At 44.6% G+C, this 22,745-nt stretch overlaps 2 protein-coding genes across 7 annotated transcripts in view; one reads left to right on the top strand and one right to left on the bottom strand.

Moving 5' to 3' along the window:
• Positions 1 to 8,072, top strand: part of nup205 (nucleoporin 205) — a 29,184-nt gene extending 21,112 nt beyond the window's left edge. Inside the window, exons 26-37 of one of the 2 annotated variants that reach the window (XM_041890580.2) lie at positions 3,203 to 3,348; positions 3,467 to 3,658; positions 3,841 to 3,962; positions 4,160 to 4,425; positions 4,571 to 4,641; positions 4,799 to 4,927; positions 5,580 to 5,703; positions 6,090 to 6,256; positions 6,354 to 6,480; positions 7,082 to 7,210; positions 7,405 to 7,460; positions 7,753 to 8,072. In XM_041890580.2, coding sequence (XP_041746514.1) covers positions 3,203 to 3,348; positions 3,467 to 3,658; positions 3,841 to 3,962; positions 4,160 to 4,425; positions 4,571 to 4,641; positions 4,799 to 4,927; positions 5,580 to 5,703; positions 6,090 to 6,256; positions 6,354 to 6,480; positions 7,082 to 7,210; positions 7,405 to 7,460; positions 7,753 to 7,905 — 1,682 coding nt within the window. In that variant the 3' untranslated portion in view covers positions 7,906 to 8,072. Of the gene's footprint in view, positions 1 to 3,199; positions 3,349 to 3,466; positions 3,659 to 3,840; positions 3,963 to 4,159; positions 4,426 to 4,570; positions 4,642 to 4,798; positions 4,928 to 5,579; positions 5,704 to 6,089; positions 6,257 to 6,353; positions 6,481 to 7,081; positions 7,211 to 7,404; positions 7,461 to 7,752 lie in introns of both variants that reach the window. The other variant, XM_041890579.2, reaches the window with a different exon arrangement.
• A 147-nt stretch (positions 8,073 to 8,219) lies between these two features.
• The window catches only part of fgd4a (FYVE, RhoGEF and PH domain containing 4a), a 94,611-nt gene continuing 80,085 nt past the window's right edge, over positions 8,220 to 22,745 (bottom strand). For all 5 annotated transcript variants that reach the window (XM_041890581.2, XM_041890585.2, XM_041890586.1 and 2 more), the window contains 13 exons: positions 16,082 to 16,171; positions 15,683 to 15,828; positions 14,167 to 14,323; positions 13,660 to 13,798; positions 13,325 to 13,383; positions 12,937 to 13,083; positions 12,598 to 12,770; positions 12,000 to 12,030; positions 11,802 to 11,882; positions 11,562 to 11,687; positions 11,257 to 11,394; positions 11,039 to 11,179; positions 8,220 to 10,851 (listed from right to left, as the gene is read on the bottom strand). In XM_041890581.2, the coding sequence (XP_041746515.2) occupies positions 10,597 to 10,851; positions 11,039 to 11,179; positions 11,257 to 11,394; positions 11,562 to 11,687; positions 11,802 to 11,882; positions 12,000 to 12,030; positions 12,598 to 12,770; positions 12,937 to 13,083; positions 13,325 to 13,383; positions 13,660 to 13,798; positions 14,167 to 14,323; positions 15,683 to 15,828; positions 16,082 to 16,171 (1,683 nt within the window). In that variant the 3' untranslated portion in view covers positions 8,220 to 10,596. The remainder of the gene's footprint in view (positions 10,852 to 11,038; positions 11,180 to 11,256; positions 11,395 to 11,561; positions 11,688 to 11,801; positions 11,883 to 11,999; positions 12,031 to 12,597; positions 12,771 to 12,936; positions 13,084 to 13,324; positions 13,384 to 13,659; positions 13,799 to 14,166; positions 14,324 to 15,682; positions 15,829 to 16,081; positions 16,172 to 22,745) is intronic.

Raw genomic sequence — 22,745 nt, 5'->3', positions numbered from 1 at the left:
ATGTTGACCTGCTTAAAAGAGCTGTCCCAACACCTTAGCCAGGTGTAGCAGTGGTATCAGCGGAGCCTTGTCTGGCAGCTAAACAGTTCATTCAGCCTCATTTACTGCCTTAAAAAAAAACATTGCTGATATCGCAGACTTGCTTAAACAAATGTGGTTTCTACTGACAATTGAGATGTACAAACTATGGCATAAGGGGATGACAAGCGGATAAGAGGCAATCCGTATTTTCGATTAAGACAATGAGCGAGCCAGGACGGATGTAGTCAATATAACTATTTGTTCAGCACTTTTGAAATGTACAGCGACAGAATTCAAACAGTTCTCCCTGTACACCAAGTCAGAACCGTAGGATAAATAAAGGGGGCATATAAGCAGAGAATGAAAGCTCTTCAAATATTTGATGATTACATTTATCAAAAACAGGTTATAGGCTACATGTGCACCACCGAGTCAGAACAGTAGGCGAAATTAAGAGGTGAAAATAGACCAAATTATTAGGGTGAGGCACATGGGCTACTAACATCTTACTACACAACATACACTTAGTATTACTTTCTTAGCTACAGTATACATATCTCCCTGGCATATTACATAATTTATGCAGCAGCATATAATACATTTTTGGACTCACCTTGTTGTGATGTGCTCACTTGAACAGGAAGGTGGCACGGCGGTCCTTCGTGGCAAATTTTGTCATCAAAGAAAGGGAAAGAGGCCGGATTTACAATTCCAAGTTGGATGACCGTTCAAAACGTATTTTCCCAGTCTGAGCTCGTTTATTCCCGACTTCCCCGTTGCAATGCTTGCAGTTAGCCACTGTCACCGATTCCTTCCAAACCACTCATTGTTGAATTTGCGATTTCCAACTTGTTGTGTAATGTTTATGTCCAATGGCCGATGAGCACCTATATGTTTGATCTATAATTTCTCTTCATTATTTCTCTTCATATGACAAGGATTAAAAAGGATTTGTTGATATGATCAGTTCAATCAAAGCTACTGTACATATAAAGTGATTTTATTTACATTTAAGTCATTTAGCAGACGCTCTTATCCAGAGCGACTTACAGTTAGTGAGTGCATACATTTTTCATACTGGCCCCCCGTGGGAATCGAACCCACAACCCTGGCGTTGCAAGTGCCATGCTCTACCAACTGAGCTACAGGAGGCCTTATCTGTGGCCAATGACCTTGAGCCATCTTGGAAGGGCACTTCTAATGTAACTCTATAGCAGGACCCAAAGGGCTTGAATTTTCGATATCTACCCTTACTAAGGACTTGGACTTGGTGGTGAGGTAGTGTCCCCATGAGTGACAACATTGAGCCAATCAAGGCGCAACACTCCTATTTTCTGCTTGTTTGCCCCACCACCACAGAAAGCTCTGAGCTCGGCTGAAACACCTGCGTTTTGGAGCTGCCTTACTCAAGAAAACAAAAAAGAGACCATGTTTGTATGCAGCTTTATTAACTCATTTATTTATATATATTGCATTGTTTGCAAACTGATATGTGACACGTGTTAATGCCATAATAACATGCAAAACAGGCAAGCCCCCCCCCCCCAATGTGGGGCTCAAAACAGGTGGTGCTCTTGCCCTGAATGACGGGTCGCCACTGGGCGCGACAAACGTCTTTTCACCAAAAAGCAGTCAAAGCCAACCGTTTCGTCCTACCATCAGGACAGGCAGTATCTACCATGTCGTACTTGCGCATCCTATTGTAACGTTACCTCTGTTCGAAATCAATTATGTAGTCCGTCATTGCAACCGAAATGTCTCTAGTAACACCGTCAAAGTTTGAATATGCCTCGTAGGCATATTCTTTCTCTTCATTAAGATACACTGAATCCAGTGCTCTGCTCAAAGTTCTCATACCGTCATCCTTGTTCAAATCCTCCACGGATATTTCCAGTGCAGTATCTCTCGCTCTCCCCTCGAGCGACAATACCATCGCAAGTGCTTGCTTTTTCTCGTCCAGATTAGTAACCCGTGTCCAGATTCCAAGTTCATTTTCCGAACTTTCATATGACCTCTTCTCGTGGCACATTGTAGTTATTAACCATCCTCTGCTACCAATGTTAACTCAAAATGACACAATGACTGACTATGTTCCAGTTTAACAACGTTTACTTCACCGTATTACCACAGTACATAGTCGCCATCACACTCAGGCCAGGTCCATCTCCAGTGAGACTACTGCACAGGAGTACTAATAACAGAATGATAGTACCGTAATAACAGAAGTATAGGCATACTTAAAACATGAACTTAACAAAAAGTACCTTTCCCAGCATTACTCCTGAGCCTGTAAGCACACATTAGCAACACCTGATCTGGTGTTGTGGTTGTGTGCATCCCTAGCATGGGGAAAGTAATCAGTCAGATATCTGGGCGCAGAACCATAAATATTCCTGTAAACCAGACCCAATCTAATCTGGGACACCCTAGCCTCAACAGGCAGCCAGTTGAGTTCCTGAAAGCAGCTCCTGCCTATGTGATTACGTGGACTCACCTTCAATACTAACCTGATCAGCTTATTTTGGGCTCTCTGGAGCTTCCCCTTCAGAAGCTTAGATAAGCCCCCAACACATTAAGTACTAGCGTAGTCAAAATGACATTGAATGAGGGCAGTGGCTAGCACTCTCATGGAGTCCTTATCAAGCAGCTTTGACTTTCTAGCCAAAAACTTGGTGCGATCATTAACGTACCTTAGCACTTTAGTGGCCATGTTCACACCCCCCCAAGCTTCCATCAAGGATGCATCCCAGGTAGCAAACAGAGCTTTTTGGCAGTCAGCACCTCTCCCCTAACTCCTCTGATTTCAGAGGACCTACACAATTTAGGTCTGGACCCAAAAATAATTGCCTCACTTTTACCTAAGTGCAGAGAGAGCTTATAATCTGCAAGCCATGTGCTACTGTTAGTAAGCTCCAAAAGTGTAGCATCATCCGCGTAAAGGAAAAGACGTCACGAACAAGCATCTTTCATGTAGTTTATGTACAGTAAAAACAGTGGCCCCAGCACGTTCCCCTGTGGAACGCCACAGCTTATTGGTTTTCCTGACACAGTGAACCATTTACCTGAGCCACTTACAAAAGAAAGAAGATATACCCGTGTGGTCAATGCGGGAAGAGATTTCAGACCCCAAGCAAACTAAAGACGCTTACCTTTTTCGTCTGTCTTTCTCTCTGTCCAGCAGGGAAGTCTATGTGGGAGCGTCTGACTGCTCCTGAGGATGGTTTCTCCAAGTTGCAGAGGGAGAACCTGGCCATCATCGAGAGCTACGGCACAGCCCTCATGGAGGTGGTGTGCAGGGACGCCTGCGACGGCCATGAGATCGGCAGGGTATGAAATCACACTCGCTCGCACGCACTCACTCACAATCAATCCGATATACAATACTGTATCTTGAACTCCAGCCTGCCTGTCTGACTTCCCCTCCTTCTGTTTCTCTCTTTGTCAGATGCTAGCCTTGGCTGTGCTGGACCGGATCCTGTCCATAGACCGCCAGAGCCAGTGGCTGCTGTACGTCTGTAACAGTGGTTACCTGCGTGTGCTGGTGGAGAGCCTGAGACAGGACGATGCAGCCCTGCAGACCCTGCTTAGCCCCCAGCCCCCGCTGCTCAAACCTCTCTACATCTACGAGAGCAAGATGGTGAGAAAAGGAGGGAACACAAACACCAACCTTAAAGGTTACAGCGCTCACTGCTCAAACACTTTTACATCTACGTGTGAGATGGCCAGGGTTTATATTCATACACTCCCCCACCCTCAAAAGGGAGTACACACACACACACACACACACTAAATATAACCCACTGTTTGTTTGTCTGCTAGGCCCTGTTGACGCGGGTAGCGAAGACAGGCCAGGGGGCTGTGGAGCTGCTGCGCTGTGGTCTGGTAGCTCAGCTGGTGGAGTGTCAGGTGTTTGACATGGTGCCCGACAGCGACTCACACAGGTAAGGAGGAGATGAAAAGAGGTAGAGAGAGAGTGATGGATGGAGCGAGTGAGTTACAGATTGGGAATGACCACAAAGAACAAAAAGGACGTTTATTTTCGTAGCCATCACATATGTATCCTTATTGATTAACTGAATCATGTAGTAGATGTAGAGGTTTTGAGGTTATATTTTACCCTTTCCCTGTCTGTCTCTAGGGTGTTTGGTCAGAGGGACCCTTCAGGGTTCATCCCCAGCCCTCTCGACCGCTACAGACAGATCCTGCTGCCTGCTCTCAGGCTGTTCCAGGTCATCCTCACCTCCACCACCACACACCACCAGCAGGGGGCAGCACAGGTCCTCCAGTGGCTGATCGTCCATGCCGACACTATCCAAGGTCTGCTGCGCTGTCAGGAGCTCAGTATGGGAGCGCTGCAGGAACTCTCCCTGCTCACAGGCATCATCAGCAAGACCGCCCTGCCAGGTACACATACAGCCACACCAGGGACAGTCACAACACCTAGCTGGGGCACACCTCGCTTCTGGGTTCGGGACTACTGTGATATTTTGGTGCTGGTTTTGCCAATGTCAGTTTTGTGATTGGCTGTGTGTGTGTGTTTGTGTTGTAGGAGCTCTTGAGGGACAGGATGTGAACAGTGCAGCTCTGCTGGAGTTCCAGGGTCACATTAGCAGATTTCAGGTAGATACTGGCACAATACTAACACCCTCCCTCACTCTCCTCTGTCTCATTTCAGGATCTTCACAATCACAGCATCAGTAGCTGGACAGTTAGTCCTGATAGGATTGAGTAACCTATCATGTATTTTGTGATGTGTAACAACATGCCTCTCCCCTAGCGTCAGTGTCTGTCTCTGCTGGGGCGTCTGGCGGGGAGTGAGAGGGAGCGGCTGCTGAAGCAGGCAGAGATTGCAGCCCCCGGGGACCCTGCCGAGCGACGGGAGGAGATGGAGGTGGCCATGCAACAGGTACGATAGAGGAATGGTAAAAAGAAAAGCAATGTAGCCTGTTTCCGGATCTGTTTGGGCTGTCTTTCCATCTCCTATTGTAACAATGACCATGACGAGTTGGCAAGATGCCAAAAACATATCTGAAATGCCTCCTGAGTGGCACGCCGGTCTAAGGCACTGCATTGCAGTGCTTGAGGTGTCACTACAGACCCGGGTTCGATCCCAAGCTGTGTCACAACCGGCCGTGACCGGGAGTCCCATAGGGCGGCGCACAATTGGCCCAGCGTCGTCCGGGTTAGGGGAGGGTTTGGCCGGGGGCTTTACTTGGCTCATCGCGCTCTAGCGACTCCTTGTGGCAGGCTGGGCGCCTGCAGGCTGACTTCGGTCATCAGTTGAACAGTGTTTCCTCTGACACATTGGTGCGGCTGGCTTCCAGGTTAAGCGGGCGGGTGTTAAGAAGCGCGGTTTGGCGGGTCATGTTTCGGAGGACGCACGACTCGACCTTCGCCTCTCCCGAGCCCGTTGGGGAGTTGCATCGATGAGACTAGATCGCAATTATATATCACACAATTGGGAAGAAAAAGGGGTTAAAAAAAATAAACAGATCTGAAACCAGGCTAGAAAGATGCAGTTAGTCAAAGAAAACACCTGTTTGCTGTGTTGTCCCCAGGTGTGTGCTAACATCATGGAGTACTGCCAGACCCTGCTGCTGCAGAGCTCAGCACAGGCCCAGTTCAGCATCTGTCTCTTCAGCCCCTCAGTCAACGAACCAGCCAGCCGAGACGGCCGCACAGGTTAGACACTCTTCCGCTACGCCGTGTGTAATAATAATTCGCTGGGTAGTTCTATTATTGGAAATGCTTATCCCAACTCCCACTGAGACACCAACAGCCAGCCCTAACCTGCCTCACACCTATCTGTTCCTGGAGCGCTACCCTCTTGTAGGTTTTCGTTCCAACCCCAGTTGTAACTAACCTGATTCAGTTTATTAACCAGACAATTATTTGAATCAGGCGCACTAGATTAGGGTTGGAGTGAAAACCTACAGGATGGTAGCTCTCCAGGAACAGGGTTGGAGAGGCTTGACTTACACATTGCACACACCCATCAGGGTTAATTCACGTTCCTCTCCATCTCCACTGTCTGTGTATGACAAAAATCCTCTCCTGCCCCGCCTCAGACCTGGCCCTGCCATCAGCCCCGTACTCTCGTGTGCCCAGCCTGGGCCTGGTTCTATTCCTGCTGAAGAACAGCGCTGCAGACTTCTTCCGCTTCCACCAGAGCCATAGACAAGCTCTGGGCAAGCTGCAGAGCCTGGAGCAGCTGCCCCCTGAGGAGCTCAAGGAGGTAACACACACATTCACTCAACCTATTGACAAGGTGATTGACAAGTGCCGCAGCCTTAACCCTCTTCTCTATCACCGTCTCTCTGTCCTGTGTGTAGCTGTGCGCGGCCCTGGTGTCTGGGACTGGAGTAGAGAAGATCTCCTCGGTCCAGAGGAGCCTCTTGGCCAAGAGACGACTGGTTCAGCTCATCAACAACAGAGCAAAGCTGCTGGCCCTCTGCTCCTGTATCCTACCATATTAAATTGAAACAGACCAGACTAAACCAGATTTAGCCAGATTAAATTACATTTAGCCACCCCACTGCAGATGGGGTGGTTTTGGGGTAGTTTTGATTTAGGGACAGGGGTGTCGAACATACAGGCCGTGGGCCGAATCCGCCCTGCAAGCCCATTCAATCCGGCCCACAGGTGGTTTGAGTAAATCAAAAAAATATATGCATGTATTTTTTTGGGGGGTGGGAAAATAATCAACTGTGTAGAAATGATAATGGACCTACATTTTATAGTCTCTTCACTCTGTCCAGCTTGCTAACAGTCATTGAAACGAAAGCTAGACAGTCAGAGAGCATCGGAAATTCAAAAAGCAATGGATAGAGGACTCTTTTTTTTGTATATTTTGACGGCAAAGAAATATGATACATTTTAGGTGTGGCCCATGGGAAAATATTTGTTTGACACCCCTGTTATAGGATGATGTTGTGTTGTTGGGTATGATTGATGGAATTCCCTGAGCTGTAGCTACTTCATGTAAATGGAACATTTCTTTGAAAATGCTGTCATAATAAGTGGTGAGCATGAGAAATGCCTTGACCTAACCACACCTCAGATGTGATTGAAACCTGCCTGTTTGTGATGTGGCGCCACCTGGAGTACTACCTGTTGTACTGCACCCCCACAGACCCCAAAGACTCCCTAATGCCTGGAGCCAGCGCCTACAGATCACGCCTGACAGACGGTGAAGCTCTACCCAGACTCAGTTAACCCCCTGGGATGGATTGAGATCGGTCCCCTAGGGATAGCAGACCTTTTTAGAATGTTTTAGTTTTTTGACCTCCCAAAATCAGGAACATGACAAATGCTGGATAGACTTTTTCCTGGTTGTGTTGATCACATCCCTTCTTACTGGTGTGCTTCTCTTGTGTTCCCCAGACTCGTTTGGACGTGCCCTGGGCCTATCCCGAGTCAGCCAGCAAGACCTGGAACAGGTGAGTTACTTCATCAGGGGCTGACTGGACTATACTAACTTGAGACGTTGCAGTCCAACTGTAAGTGTCATAAGGGGAGGAGAGTGACAGGGCCTATGTCTACACCGAGGACCTAGAACAGTGGGTGATTGATAGCACCGACAGATGGCAATCTAGAAAAGATATGTACAGGTGATGATGCATGTATAGGAATTAGTGGGAGTGTTTTCAGCTTCAGTGGCAGACACTTTAAGTCTTGTGAGTTAGTTCCTAGTAAGACTGACTCCTCTCTCCTCTGTCGGTGTGTCTCCAGCTTCAGAGTGACATGGGGGCAGGCTTCGGAGAGGCTCTACAGAGGAAGCTGCTGGAGGTGGAGGGGCTGTACAGCCAGGTCCGCTCCCGATACACCTTCATCCAGGCCCTGGTACGCAGGATCCGTGGCCTGCTCCGCCAGCCAAAGAGCTGAAACATTCAACGGCCCATACATACAACAGACCTTTACAGAAACACACTCATGAAATGTTACTTGTTTAAAAAATGAAAGTTTTTGGCTTGATCATCGCTTTTGGTGTTATGGATTTGTGTTTTTTTCTATTGCGAAATAAAAATAATTTTCTAAAATGTAATAATTTACCAATGATTTGTTTCCTCTTTTGTAACGGGACTCATTTGAGTGACTTATGATCCGAGAAAGTAGGAAAGGGAACCAAAACTGCAAAGGTCAACAAGTCATAATGAAGGTAGGATCATCTTCACAAAGCAACCAGTGACACACTTCCATAATATTTAATCTTGCTTTATTTCTTACAAGCTACACTTTATATAAGATGGTAAAGTGCGTAGATTCTCAAACCTTGGGAAGGGAGGAGTGGGATTGGGAGAGTGAACATACGTACAAAATCAGATTTTACATTCAGATCTTAAGACAGGATTGTTGTGCTCTTCTGCATTGTATGTATGAGTACTGAGAGAATGTATATTGGAGAGGTGCATTGAATAGGGGAGAGGAACAGTAGAACATGTATGAACACAGGTTATAGGCACATTACCCTATTCAATTCAACACAATGAATTCTGCAGTCATAGGATAGATTAGTCACTCAACTTGAGAATGAGGGACAACTACGGTATTCATTGAGGGACAATACCTTAGTGAATCTGTTAGTTGACATAGCTCGGCTGAATGAGACAGAACACATGGCAATTTGAGGGATAACTTTTTTTGTGCTACTTTTCTTAAATCATCATGCGCATATTCTATGAATTACTTTTTAAATAATACAATTAATTACAGTATTAAAAAAATAACCATTTACATTTCTTTCCCCAACTGGTCATCGTGTTTACCTCTGATTGTGCCGCTTTGTGGGATGATGTCCCCATGTAAGACACAGGATCTGGGTCCTTAGTAGTCTACATCATCCCTATTGGTCAGCTACAAAGAAAACCCCACTGTATATAAATGCACTGTATGTATATCATATATTCAGATAAGATCAATCTATACATGTCTACAAGGGGGCTGTGGGGCTAGGTAATTAAAGCTGTACAACCATTCATTCTCATCATCCTCAATGCTGCCCTATGGCAGTGTGTGTGTGTGTCTTCATTCATACTATAGGCCTACAGGATTAGAGTAGAACGGCTCTAGTCACAGACATACATTGTCAATCACAGCAGTAGTAAAGTTTGACACTTTTCTACACATTACTCTGATCAGGATGTGGTTGCTTTAGAGGTCACTGACTTGGAGGAGGTTGTGGATTCTCCTAGATTCCAAGGTGACGAAGGTTGATCCAGCTTGGGACAAGTGCAGCAGAGTATCCATAATGCATTGCCTGGCTGGAAAGGCTATCCCTCAGCATGTTTGGATTGAAGCCTGTTCTTTCTGGATGTGTGAGTACTTCTGCATAATTTCCGTTAGTTTATGGGGTTACGACAATTGAAAAGTATAGAGTGATCCTCTCGATTGCTATTCTGACTAATAGCTTAAGTCTTTCTGGGACTTTGACCCAGGTACTAGAGGAACTCTGTTAGATGGATTATATTCTTGCCAGTAGAACATGGCTCTTGGCTACTGTGATGTGTAACTACATCATTGGAAAAGTGAGGACTGATAACTTTCCCAATGATACTATCCTAGGAAAGGACCCTGTATGTTAGGTTTTTCAATCATAAACACTGCTCAAACTTTGAAGTACGCATTTTACAGGGTCAACATCTCTGATATCAAAACATATGGAGAGCATTGGTTCTCTGTACATAAAAATGACATTTTTCCTGTCATGGAAAATGGAGTAACACTATATACAGGTGCACAGGGCTAATTCATAGTAGACAGTGTAGTTCTAATCAGTCCCTCTTGATTCACATCAGCAGACCCACGTCTATGAAGCTGGAGGAGGTCTGTTGGGCCTGCAGGCATCCCCAGTGAGGGCTGAGCAGAGACAGTAGCGAAAGCAAGACACCACTCCCTCATTTTTTGTGATCGGGGTGGGGCCACTCTGGTCTACTTATTGTCCCTGCTTCGTGGAGGGGGTGCCCCAGGGCGAGACATCTCACTGGCTCATTTATTCTGGTCGGGATGGGGCGAGCGGGAGGGGACAATAAGTAGACCAGAGCCAGCTGTTCCATCTCTCGCGTGAGCATGCCAGATATTATGGAGGAACCGTGAGCTCACGCAGGGAAAAGCATGCTCATGCGAGAGAGGAAATGCCCACTTACACAGACAGAAAACTTTAAACGGCCTGAGTAAACTATCTTATTTACTATCTTTGGGCTAAGGACCTTGGGGTCCTCAGGGTGCAAGATACCCCAGGCAGGTTGCCCTGAACAGTGCCTGTCTTTCTGGGGGAGGTAGAGACCGTCCTGAGGTCTTCTCCCTCCTGCTCCGCTCAAGTGATGATTGGACTGGATTGTGTTCTTCCCATTCCAGCACAGCTCTAGTGGTAGAGCCAAGCCAAACCCTTGCTTAAGATTGGTAGAATCCACTCTTGGGAGGAGAGGTGGGGATTGGCAAGGAAAGGCAGCTTATCCAGCACTGAGTTTGCACATTGTTCTTGTGTGTGTCCATGAAGGTAGCATTGGAGTGTGTGTGTGTGCATAAATGCACATACGTCTCTGGCGGCCCTCAGCTGTTAAATGCCACACCACACAATTAGGTACTGTCTGAGCTTGTCTCTTGGGCGTCCGTGGCGTTGGCATCGTTGGGCGTCTGGGACTCGGGCACCTCCCCAGTCACAGCCACCCGGATCACCTTGAGCCAGCGCTGTTTCAGCTCTTCGCCCTCGGCCACGAAGCTGTGGACAGACTTTGACTGGGACAGACGGAAGCTGGCTGGAGGGTCGGCAGGCCGGGGGCTGTCCTCCACAGAGTAGCCCAGCAGAGGGATAGTAGACTGGGCCTTCACATCCTGAGAGAGGGGAGGAGATGGAACGGTAGGCCATGAGAGATAATTTATATCATAACTAGGGCCAGGAGTTTTCCCTAGACAGATCAAAGAGTGAGGGAAAAACTCCTGGAACCATTCATAACACCATGTGTTTCACAGTGGTAGAGCATGTTGTTGTGATTGACAGTATCCAGATGACGTGGCTGACCTGTGGAGCTCCATAGAGGTAGAGCACCAATGCCTCCTTCTCTGGGATGACACACCACACCTTCCCCCAGGGCTTGTTCTTCTCACAGTGCTGCAGGAAACCACACATGATGCTGCTGCCGGAGAACTGGGCCGCCTCAATCTGTTGACAGAGGAGTGCTGTTTAGACACAGAAGATATGCAGACGCAGGTGTGCGTGTGTGTCTGTGTTCCCCTTACCTCCAGAATGCCCTTCTTCTTGCCCTCTGCCTTCTCCTCTCCAGTCAGGATGGAGTAGCAGTCCTTACACACCTTGTTGATCTTGTTGCTGTCGTACTCCAGGGCCACTTTATTGTCTGAGCACTTCCAACACACAACCTGATACAGGGACAGAAGAAACATCAGTCTAATCCTGAATGAATGACATACAGGGTAAATTAGCCAAACCGCCAGCCGTCAAATGGGTTGAGTATAGCATATAGTATAGACATGTTATAATGGGTGCTGAGAGAGAGAATGGTGTCGAACGGACGCTTCTCACTCACATATCCGCAGGCTCGACAGTGGTGTCTCCGTCGTGTCAACGCATTGAAGGGCTCTTTACACTTCATACACATTGTCACCTCGTTGTCCCGAATCCAGCGAGGGGCACGTTTCCCCAGCTCTGCCGTCTAGATTACAATACATACAAACACATGTAGCTCAGACACGAGAAGGTCATTGGCACAGAGACAGGACCTAGTGATAGAGGAGTCAGAGGTCATGTTCATTGTGGTGACACTCACTGACACTTCCTCCACGTCTTTGGAGGCTGACTTGAACGTCTCGTTCTTCTGATGGAAGATCTCAATGGTTTCCTGGAAAGCCTGCAGGCCACACATACACAGACAGAGACATTGTCAGTAATACACACCCAAATCTACTGAGCACACAGGAAATATAACTATAAGATAGTGTATACCAAAAAGAATGTCATTATGTACCTTTATCCAATTGTCCTTGTCTTGTTCAGAGCTGAAAAAGAAAAACAACAACCGTAGTGAGTTATTTTGTCAATTGTGGGATTGTGGTGTAACTGCTATGTAGTGAGCTGAGCTGTGGGTTGGGGTAACCACAATGACTCTGATCTATAGAATGTTATGTTACGCTACTGTTTATGTGGTCCTCTGTAGCTCAATTGGTAGAGCATGGCGCTTGTAACGCCAGGGTAGTGGGTTCGATCCCCGGGACCACCCATACGTAAAAATGTATGCACACATGACTGTAAGTCGCTTTGGATAAAAGCGTCTGCTAAATGGCATATTATATTATCATGAGCTGTAGTAGTGCACTTATCATACACTAAGCCCCCATAGGGTTTGCAGAGAATTTGGGTGGTAAAGTTATCCATATTGTTAGCAATAGGCCATGGGACTGTAGAATACAGTTAACAGCTATTTTGAAAATCATGGCTGTAAATAGTTTTTATACATATGGCCATAGGGTGGAGTAGAACACTTATCTTGAGAACTATGGCAGATATCTATGTATGGCTCTATAGGGTGTATTAAGGGTGTAGTATGGGGTGGATTGAGATCTTGCCTGGCTTGCAGCTCCAGAGTCCTCTCCTTGCCAGACACCTGGAAGGTGTGAGGGTAGTCCTCGTTGATGGTCTCCAGCACCTTCATGCCCTCGATGCCGATGCGGGTGCGCACTGTGTACTTGGGCCCTCCCAGGCTGAATTTGGGCACGCAGTACAACAGCATGTTGTTGAACTGAGGGGGAAACAAAGAAACACCTGTGATTAATGCTTGTTTTGCTATATATTGCTCCAGACTCCACTTGGTTGAGTATACTGATAAAGTGAAATGTGTGTGTGTATGTATGTATATGTATGTTTGCGTGCTCGCATGCATGTGTGTGTCTGTGTGAGTTTCTCACCAGGAAGAGGTATCTCTCCATAGCTGAGGTGTTCCTGGCAGCCAGCTTCAGGATGTGTCCCTCCTTGATGAACTCATTGGCGGCGTTGACGATGTCCTCCTCCTCCCCCAGCATCTCATAGATCTCCAGCAGCTTCTTCAGATTCTCCTGAGAAGGGAAGGGGTTCAAAAAGTTTGGTTGGGTTCAAGCACTAGCCAAAAAAGCTTCTCAGAGTAGGAGTGCTGATCTAAAATCAGGTCCCCCCTGTCCATGTAGTCTTATTCATTAAAATCTTAAAGACAAAACTTATCCTAGATCAGCACTCCTACTCTGACAAGCTTTTTGAATACGGGCCCCGATTTGATTTCAGATTATAAGAGTGGTGTCCGATCAGTGGGACTGTACTCACAGATTTTCGAATGGCACTGTTGGAGTGTGTGGCTGCCATGGCAATGATGTCCAATGACTCTGAGAAACACAGAATGAAGGGATGATTAACTTTGACCGTTGTAATAAAAATTTTCTACAATTGTGAACAACAGTTTATTTTATTTTCAACGTAAGGCAAATGTTTTTACTGGGCACTGGAGGATTCGAATGTCTTACATTTTTTATGTGAAGTAAATTATACATGATTATAATGTCAAGAAAGTCTGTCGAAATGAGTTACATGGACTCCTGCTCTACTGTGTTCGACTATGAATAGCAAAAAGCACTCCTGTGGATTTCCAGTGTTGTACTCACTCTCTGCATCTCGGCGGTCGGGGTCGTCCTGAGGCAGTTTCTTCAGGTAGTCTTTGAGCAGCATCTCGTAGCGGGGAACTCTCTGTACAGGCTCCAACATGTGGTGTTGGAGCGTCAGACTGCCACATGCCTCCTGACTCTGACAAACACACGGCAAAATAGTCCACTGTCACTTAAATTGTTTGAGGCATATCCATTCAACAGGATCAGTGGACACAACCGTAAATTCATTGATTGTTCCATGACTATTTATAGTACAAATCAATATTCAGATATCGATAGATTTTGAGGCTTTCTCCTAGTAAACCAAATGAGAGTCCTCGGCTCGCAGCAAATATATGTATATCCACAGGTAAATGATTGCGGTGCTATAGTTCAAAACTCAGATCATGTAATTCCTAGAATTTATATGGAATTATATAATTCCTATACAACTAATTTGTTAATCCACAACTGCAGACCTGTGCACTTCTGAATCACACCAATGTTTAGAATCTACACTAGTACCTGTATGTCCTGGATGATGGCTTTGAACTGTGGCGAGCGGTCTGTCCACTGTTTCAGCAGCTCCATGGCCTTGTCAAAGTTCTTCACATACTCAGCATACATCTTCAGGAAGGGCGTGAGATTCTGCAGGATGTCCCCCAAGCGAGGGGTAGACTCCCTGTAGAGAGGGAGGGGGGGGTGCCAGTTAGATAGGGACCATAAGGTAACCATCCCTCAACCCTGGAACTCCACCAAGTAGAGACCCACTGGGCATAAACTGGTTGAATCAACATTGTTTTAACATAATTTGTCAACGTATTGTGACGTGGAATCTACGTGGAAAATACATTTGATTTGAAAAAAGTCATCAATGTAAACTGTTGTTTAGAGGGTGAACCAAATTTTAACATAGACAAACCTTGTATAAAATATATTGAATATGTACCTTCAAAACAATGTCAGATCTTCAACATTATATCCACTATCAGAAAAAATAACAAAAGGCTGGATCTATCTACAGCTATCCCGTTGCTCTCCCATCCAGGGTTTTAACCAAGTCCAGCCCTGTTTAGCTTTGATATTTGTCACTGACTATTACCAATGTGCTATCTTGAGAATGATTGTTGAGAGATCTCCACTTAAAAATGAAATACTGGTTACTCCGCCATTTCCTGCTAAAATTTTAATAGTTTGCTTAATTTCAGTTTAAGTGACAAAATAAGCAAGTATAGTGTAGAGAATCATTGTACCATCTAAAACTCTGTGAAATATATTTTCCATAACCAAATAATATTGTATTTTCAGCTGTTTGAAGCTGGTGAACAAACCCGAAAGCAAAAGACGTAAAAATGTAACTTAAGAACGGGAAGCATAGAAATAGTGCACATAACAGATCTACCGCTTCTTAGACTTGCGTTCAATGAGAACGACAGATCTATAATACACATTTCTATGTGAATTTGGGCGGGTCGCCCAAAAAGTTACATATTGCAGCTTTAACTGTTGCTATCAAAGCCATTCCAAAGGGTAGGTTTAACAGAGCAAATTAAATGTGACCATACTTTATCAATCATTATAGCATTTGCACAGCTATTGTTTCAATTCAACCCAGAATTAAACTAAAAACAGACAATACAATAGGCCTAGGGTTTCAAGCTTTGGTTGATTTCAATTGTAATGAGGATATTTAGGTGGTATGGAATTGTGTTTAGTTGTCAACGCAACCAAATGTCACCATTTGAGGAGATGTATCTTCTGCTTGGCTCGTTCAATCTGTGCCACTGACTTAGTCTATCTTTAATTCCAGTTTTGTCTACAAATTAATTATTTATATGTTGGATTCACCTCTCCATCTCCACCAAAAATCGAAGTAAAAAAATATACTGTAATTGTGTCTGAGTGAGTCTGATTCTGAATGAGTCAGTCTGAATTGTAATTTAGCTATTGCCTTTTATCGTATTTTCATGCATTCTCAAAGGTGAGATCTGTGAGTTTGTGCACTGAATCTGTGGCCACTGGCTAGTCATGTGAAGCTCACCATTCTCCCATGCGTTTCTCCAGGTCAGGCAGGAGGAACTGGTTGTGAAAGGTGTTGATGGAGGAGATGTTGGAGAAGATGTTCTTCACCACGTCCACGGGGAACGTGCCCTTCAGAGCTTCTTCCATCAGCTTGGCACAGAACACCTGCATGGTGGCACAACAACATGGCCAGGTGAGTTAAACCACACTGAATCGATCATAATAATGAACACAGCCTTCTTTTCATTCTGAGGTAGACCTGGGTCAGTGTTCAGTAGGACACACCGTATCAACACATTCTGTTATTGGACAAGTTTAGGTAATACCTCCTTGTTTGTCACAGTTACAAAATGTTTTCTACCTACTGAACAGGATCCTAAAGTGACAGGACCCTGGACGGACAGCGGGACACACTCACCTGGTCCAGCAGCTTGAGCCGTGTGACGTAGGCCCTCTCTGTCTTCAGGAGCTCATTAGCGATCTTGTACAGCTTCTGTTCATTGGTCTCCTGCAACACAGAAGAGAGAGCTATGTCAGGTGGCTGTGGGATGATTTGGGGAAATGCATACAGTATGTACATAGATGATGTTCCTATAACTAGAGGAGGTCAAAAAGGCCTCTCGCAAAAGAATAATGGACAAAGACAGTTCAAAGACAGGTTAGACAATTGGGAGTATAGTGAAGAAGAAGTTGAACTCTGAGCCTGAAGGTTACGCCCACAGTGTAATTCATCTTTTACTCCCACATTGTCCTCATGTGCTCGATTCCCATGCTGCGCTAGGTTCCCATTAGGGCTGTGACAGTCATGGAATTTTGGATGACGGTAAATGGCCAGCCAAATTACCGCGGCCTCCGCATGCTGCCATAGAAATAGAACGGGCGGCCTCATTAAAGTCAACGATGGCATAATGGAGGGACTGGCGGCCATTGCGAGTGTACCCATAGGAGCAAAGCAGGGAGTAAAAGTAGGAAGTGTACCCATCAATATGTGCTGTGATTTGTTGATTCAACACATCTGACATTACATGAGCCACATCAGTTAGCATCATTTGAATGAACATTCTATATTATCATGGAAATTATTGCACCACAATACCTGGCAGTGATTGCAAGTATAGCTATGAGTTTACATTTACATTTACGTCATTTAGCAGACGCTCTTATCCAGAGCGACTTACAAATAGGTGCATTCACCCTATAGCCAGTGGGATAACCACTTTACAATATCTTTTTTTTTTTTTTTTTTTAGTTTACCAGTCACACACACACACACACACACACAAATACAAACACAAGCACACAGGACTCTTGTGGTGATAGTGGTGCAGGAAGGAGACCTTGACAAAGCACTACTGTGTGTGAACACTGGCCAGACCTTACTGGCCAACACACTTCCCCATAGAGATCTACAACAGTATCACTTTAAATAAACATTTGTGCTTCAACTATGTTCTATGTTCCTTTTAATTAAGGACTCATTCATTCCTTTTAATTGAGGAGTGATGTTTGGGCATACTGTAGTATGTGTGCCTGTGTGTATTGGGATATTGCGGAGTGTGTGTGTGTGTGCGCGTTTATGGACGTATTTAACTATACTTGTGGGGACCAGAAGTCCCCACAAGAATAGTATACCAAGAAAAATTTGACCAACTGGGGACATTTTGTTGGTCCCCACAAGGTAAAATGCTATTTCTAGGGGGTTTAGGGTTAAGGTTAGAAATAGGGTTAGAATTAGGTTTAGGGTTAGGAGCTAGGTTTAGGGTTAGGGTTATTAGCCCACCCAACTACCTCATCCCTATATTGTTATTTATTTTGCTCTTTTGCACCCCAGTATCTCTATTTGCACATAATCTCTTGCACATCTAGCATTCCAGTGTTAATACTAATTGTAATTATTTTGCACTATAGCCTATTTATTGCCTTACCTCCATAACTTACTACATTTGCACACACTGTATATATATTTTCTGTTGTATTTTTTGACTTTGTTTTTTTACCCCATATGTAACTCTGTGTTGTTGTTTTTATCGCACTGCTTTGCTTTATCTTGGCCAGGTCGCAGTTGTAAATGAGAACTTGTTCTCAACTGGCTTACCTGGTTAAATAAAGGTGAAATAAATAAATAAATAAGGTTTGGTTTTTGGGTTAAGGTAAGGGTACGGTTTAGGGTTAGGGTTGGAGTTTAGGGAAAATAGGATTTTGAATGGGACTGAATTGTATGTCCCAACAAGGTTAGCTGCGCAAGACTGTGTGTGTGAGACTATGGTGTGGTGGAGCCTATCAGGAGAGGAAATGAAAGGCTAGAAGGGAAATGACACCAATGAACAAAGAGAGAACTGCTATTGACTGTGTCTGAGTGCTTTGTATGAGAGAAACCACTCAATATGTAACAGTACAGTTTATAAAACACAGTCTGACGAATGTCTCCCACATACACTACATGAACAAAAGTATGTGGACACATGTTCGTCGAACATTCCAACATCATGGGCATTAATATGGAGTTGCCCCCCCTTGTTGCTATAACAGCCTCCACTCTTCTGGGAAGGCTTTCCACTAGATGTTGGAACATTGCTGTGGGGACTTGCTTTCATTCAGCCACAAGAGCATTAGTGAGGTCGGACACTGATGTTGGGCGAATATGCACAGAATCGTCTAAAATGTCATTGTATGCTGTAATGTTAAGATTTCCCTTCACTGAAACTAAGAGGCCTAGCCCGAACCATGAAAAACAGCCCCAGACCATTATTCCTCCTCCACCAAACTTAACAGTTGTAACTATGCATTCGGGCAGGTAGCGTTCTCCTGGCATCCGCCAAACCCAGATTCGGCCATCGGACTGCCAGATGGTGAAGCGTGATTCATCACTCCAGAGAATGTGTTTCCACTGCTCCAGAGTCCAATGGTGGCAAGCTTTACACCACTCCAGCTGACGCTTGGCATTGCGCATGGTGATCTTAGGCTTGTGTGTGGCTGCTCGGCCATTGAAACCCATTTCGTGAAGCTCCCGATGAACTGTTCTTGTGCTGACGTTGCTTCCAGGCAGTTTGGAACTCGGTAGTGAGTGTTGCAACCGAGGACAGACGATTTTTACACACTACGCGCTTCAGCACTTGCCGGTACCGTTCTGTGAGCTTGTGTGGCCTACCACTTCACTTTGAGCCGTTGTTGCTCCTAGACGTTTCCACTTCACAATAACAGCACTTACAGTTGACCAGGGCAGCTCTAGCAGGGCGGAAAGTTGACGAACTGACTTGTTGGAAAGGTGGCATCCTATGACGGTACCATGTTGAAAGTTAGTGAGCTCTTCAGTAAGGCCATTCTACTGCCAATGTTTGTTTATGGAGATTACATGGCTGTGTGCTCGATTTTATACAACTGTCAGCAACGGGTGTTGCTGAAATAGCCGAATCCACTAATTTGAAGGCGTGTCTACATACCTTTGTATATATAGTGTACTCAGAAATCAAGATTCTTCAGGAAACTAGGGAATATGTTCCCAACTGATTGTTAGAGCTGAGCAGAGAATTAATGAATGTTCGCTTCCTCTATTCACTGATATGGATGGATTGTGTGTATCCCACAAGTATTGTTCAAGTGGAATGTTTTGTTGCTCTGTGTTACTTCCTGTACAAATATTTATTCTCATATGTATTATTGAAATTGTCTTTTTGAGATACAAGTTTGAGGTGGGGTTTTTTAAGTATTTTTTTCTCAAATGTATGCTTTGGCCACAAATATGAGTATAAGATGAGTGAACAACATTATTTGGTTATGAGTTAACAGAATATTTTAAAAGTGATGTTTTCACTGGACAGTTACTTTAACATTCAAGCCATCTACTGAATTTGATGCCAAGAGTATAACAACTATTCTACCCCAAAGTAGTCCTTCCTTGAACTTTCTACCCAAAATTCACAGACTGTAAATTTGGTTACTAGTCAACCGTAACTTTGAGTGTGTTTACTGGCAGCATATCCAAACAAACTGAATTTCACACCTTGAAAAACCATGTGCAAAACTTTCTCTGTCTCAGTCTGCTGAAACTGACAAAACACACTGTCCCCCTAGCTATGTCTACAATATGTAATGGTCATCAAAAATATACAAAATTGCTACTGTCCATGACCTTATTTGCTCTCTGCTAGCTAAGTATGTAAAGTAACCAACATAGATACAGTATAAATTGATAAGCCATGAAGCATGGTATTTAGGAGCCACTCTAGCTATAGCCCTCCAGCTCTCATACAGTGCCATGTAGAGATACAGTGCCTTGCAGAAGTATTCATCCCCCTTGGCGTTTTTCCTATTTTGTTGCATTACAACCTGTAATTTAAATGGATTTTTATTTGGATTTCATGTAATGGACATACACAAAATAGTCCAAATTGGTGAAGTGAAATGGAAAAAATAACTTGTTTCCAAAAATGCTAAAAAATAAATAACGGAAAAGTGGAGTGTGCATATGTATTCACCCCCTTTGCTATGAAGCCACTAAATAAGATCTGGTGCAACCAATTACCTTCAGAAGTCACATAATTAGTTAAAGTCTACCTGTGTGCAATCTAAGTGTCACATGATCTGTCATATGATCTCAGTATATATACAAACACCTGTTCTGAAGGCCCCAGAGTGCAACACCACTAAGCAAGGGGCACCACCAAGCAAGTGGCATCATGAAGACCAAGGAGCTCGCCAAACAGGTCAGGGACAAAGTTGTGGAGAAGTACAGATCAGGGTTGGGATATAAAAAATATCAGAAACTTTGAATATCCCACGGAGCACCATTAAATCCATTATTAAAATATGGAAAGAATATGGCACCACAACAAACCTGCCAAGAGAGGGCCGCCCACCAAAACTCACGGACCAGGCAAGGTGGGCATTAATCAGAGACGCAACAAAGAGACCAAAGATAACCCTGAAGGAGCTGCAAAGCTCCACAGCGGAGATTGGAGTATCTGTCCATAGGACCACTTTAAGCCGTACACTCCACAGAGCTGGGCTTTACGGAAGAGTGGCCAGAAAAAAGCCATTGCTTAAAGAAAAAAATAAGCAAACACGTTGGTGTTCACCAAAAGGCATGTGGGAGACTCCCCAAACATATGGAAGAAGGTACTCTGGTCAGATGAGACACAAATTGAGCTTTTTGGCCATCAAGGAAAACGCTATGTCTGGTGCAAACCCAACACCTCTCATCACCCTGAGGACACCATCCCCACAGTGAAGCATGGTGGTGGCAGCATCATGCTGTGGGGATGTTTTTCATCGGCAGGGACTGGGAAACTGGTCAGAATTGAAGGAATGATGGATGGCGCTAAATACAGGGAAATTCTTGAGGGAAACCTGTTTCAGTCTTCCAGAGATTTGAGACTGGGACGGAGGTTCATCTTCCAGCAGGACAATGACCCTACGCATACTGCTAAAGCAACACTCGTGTGGTTTAAGGGGAAACATTTAAATGTCTTGGAATGGCCTAGTCAAAGCCCAGACCTCAATCCAATTGAGAATCTGTGGTATGACTTAAAGACTGTTTTTTTGTCTTATTTCTTGTTTGTTTCACAATAAAAAATATTTGTATCTTCAAAGTGGTAGGCATGTTGTGTAAATCAAATGATACAAACCCCCCATAAATCTATTTTAATTCCAGGTTGTAAGGCAACAAAATAGGAAAAATGCCAATGGGGGTGAATACTTTCGCAAGCCACTGTAGGGGGTTTCATTCACTGCTGAGTGAACACACTAATCTGAGAGTCAGATAATTATAAATACCAGCCGGCCAGGCAGCAGCAAGGCCTCCAACAGGGCTACTGTGATGCAAACTCAATTCTTCAGCTGCTGAAGCGTTTGACACTGTTCAGTCCAGTCCCGAAAATAACCCCCTAGTAGTAGCAGGGCAACGGAATTGTGCTGAGACTCTGCCTTTTCACTATAAAATGTATGGAAAACAAAAACCATTGAATTCAAAGTTTAGCAATCCATTCAACTCTATGAACAAATACTACTTTTAGCAATTTACACTGAACATTTTACAAAAGCACATTTACTGGAACAACTGTGCAGATGCAAAATTTGGTAATAGAATTTCAGTCAAATCTCCCTCAGTGTTTTATGTGACCACTTTTTCCAAGAACTCTTGTTAAATATCTGCTCAAAATTAACATTCAAAGATGTCTGCAGAAAGAATGGGGTGTCAGCTATGATATGATGCATTGACTTTGAAAAATGTTATGTTGGCTATTTAACTACAGTTAAGTCGATTTACACCTGGTAACAGCATTGCGGTAACAGAATTTCATCATGGGTCCCTGATCTGTACTACACAGAAATGCATAATTGTGGATATGAATGTCATTCTCTTCATGGTGATGTATCCTAAATAGGTACACAAAGATATAAATATGCAATATCCTCCTTTGCATATTTGGGTATTATTCTTTGCACACTCTTGGCATTCTCTCAACAAGCTTCACCTGGAATGCTTTTCCAACAGTCTGAGCAGTTCCCACATATGCTGAGCACTTGGTGGCTGCTTTTCCTTCACTCTGCGGTCTAACTCATCCCAAACCATCTCAATTGGGTTGAGGTCGGGTGATTGTGGAGGCCAGGTCATCTAATGCAGCACTCCATCACTCTCCTTCTTGGTCAAATAACCATTACACAGCCTGGAGTATATTGGGTCATTGTCCTGTTGAAAAACAAATGATAGTTCCACTAAGCGCAAACCAGATGGGATGGCGTATCGCTGCAGAATGCTGTGGTAGCCAGGCTGGTTAAGTGTGCCTTGAATTCTAAATAAATCACAAACAGTGTCACCAGCAAAGCACCCCCACACCATAACACCTCCTCCTCCATGCTTTACAGTGTGAACCACACATGTGGAGATCATCCGTTCACCTACTCTGTGTCTCACAAAGACACAGCGGTTGGAACCAAAAATCTCACATTTGGACTCATCAGACCAAAGGACAGATTTCCACCTAATGTCCATTGCTCATGTTTCTTGGCCAAGCAAGTCTCTTCTTATTATTGGTGTCCTTTAGTAGTGGTTTCTTTGCAGCAATTCGACCATGAAGACCTGA

Source organism: Coregonus clupeaformis, chromosome 11 (assembly GCF_020615455.1).
Source record: "Coregonus clupeaformis isolate EN_2021a chromosome 11, ASM2061545v1, whole genome shotgun sequence".
Taxonomy (NCBI): Eukaryota; Metazoa; Chordata; class Actinopteri; order Salmoniformes; family Salmonidae; genus Coregonus; species Coregonus clupeaformis.
The sequence above is the reverse complement of the archived record's forward strand: the minus strand, read 5'-3'. Positions and strand labels throughout refer to the sequence as shown.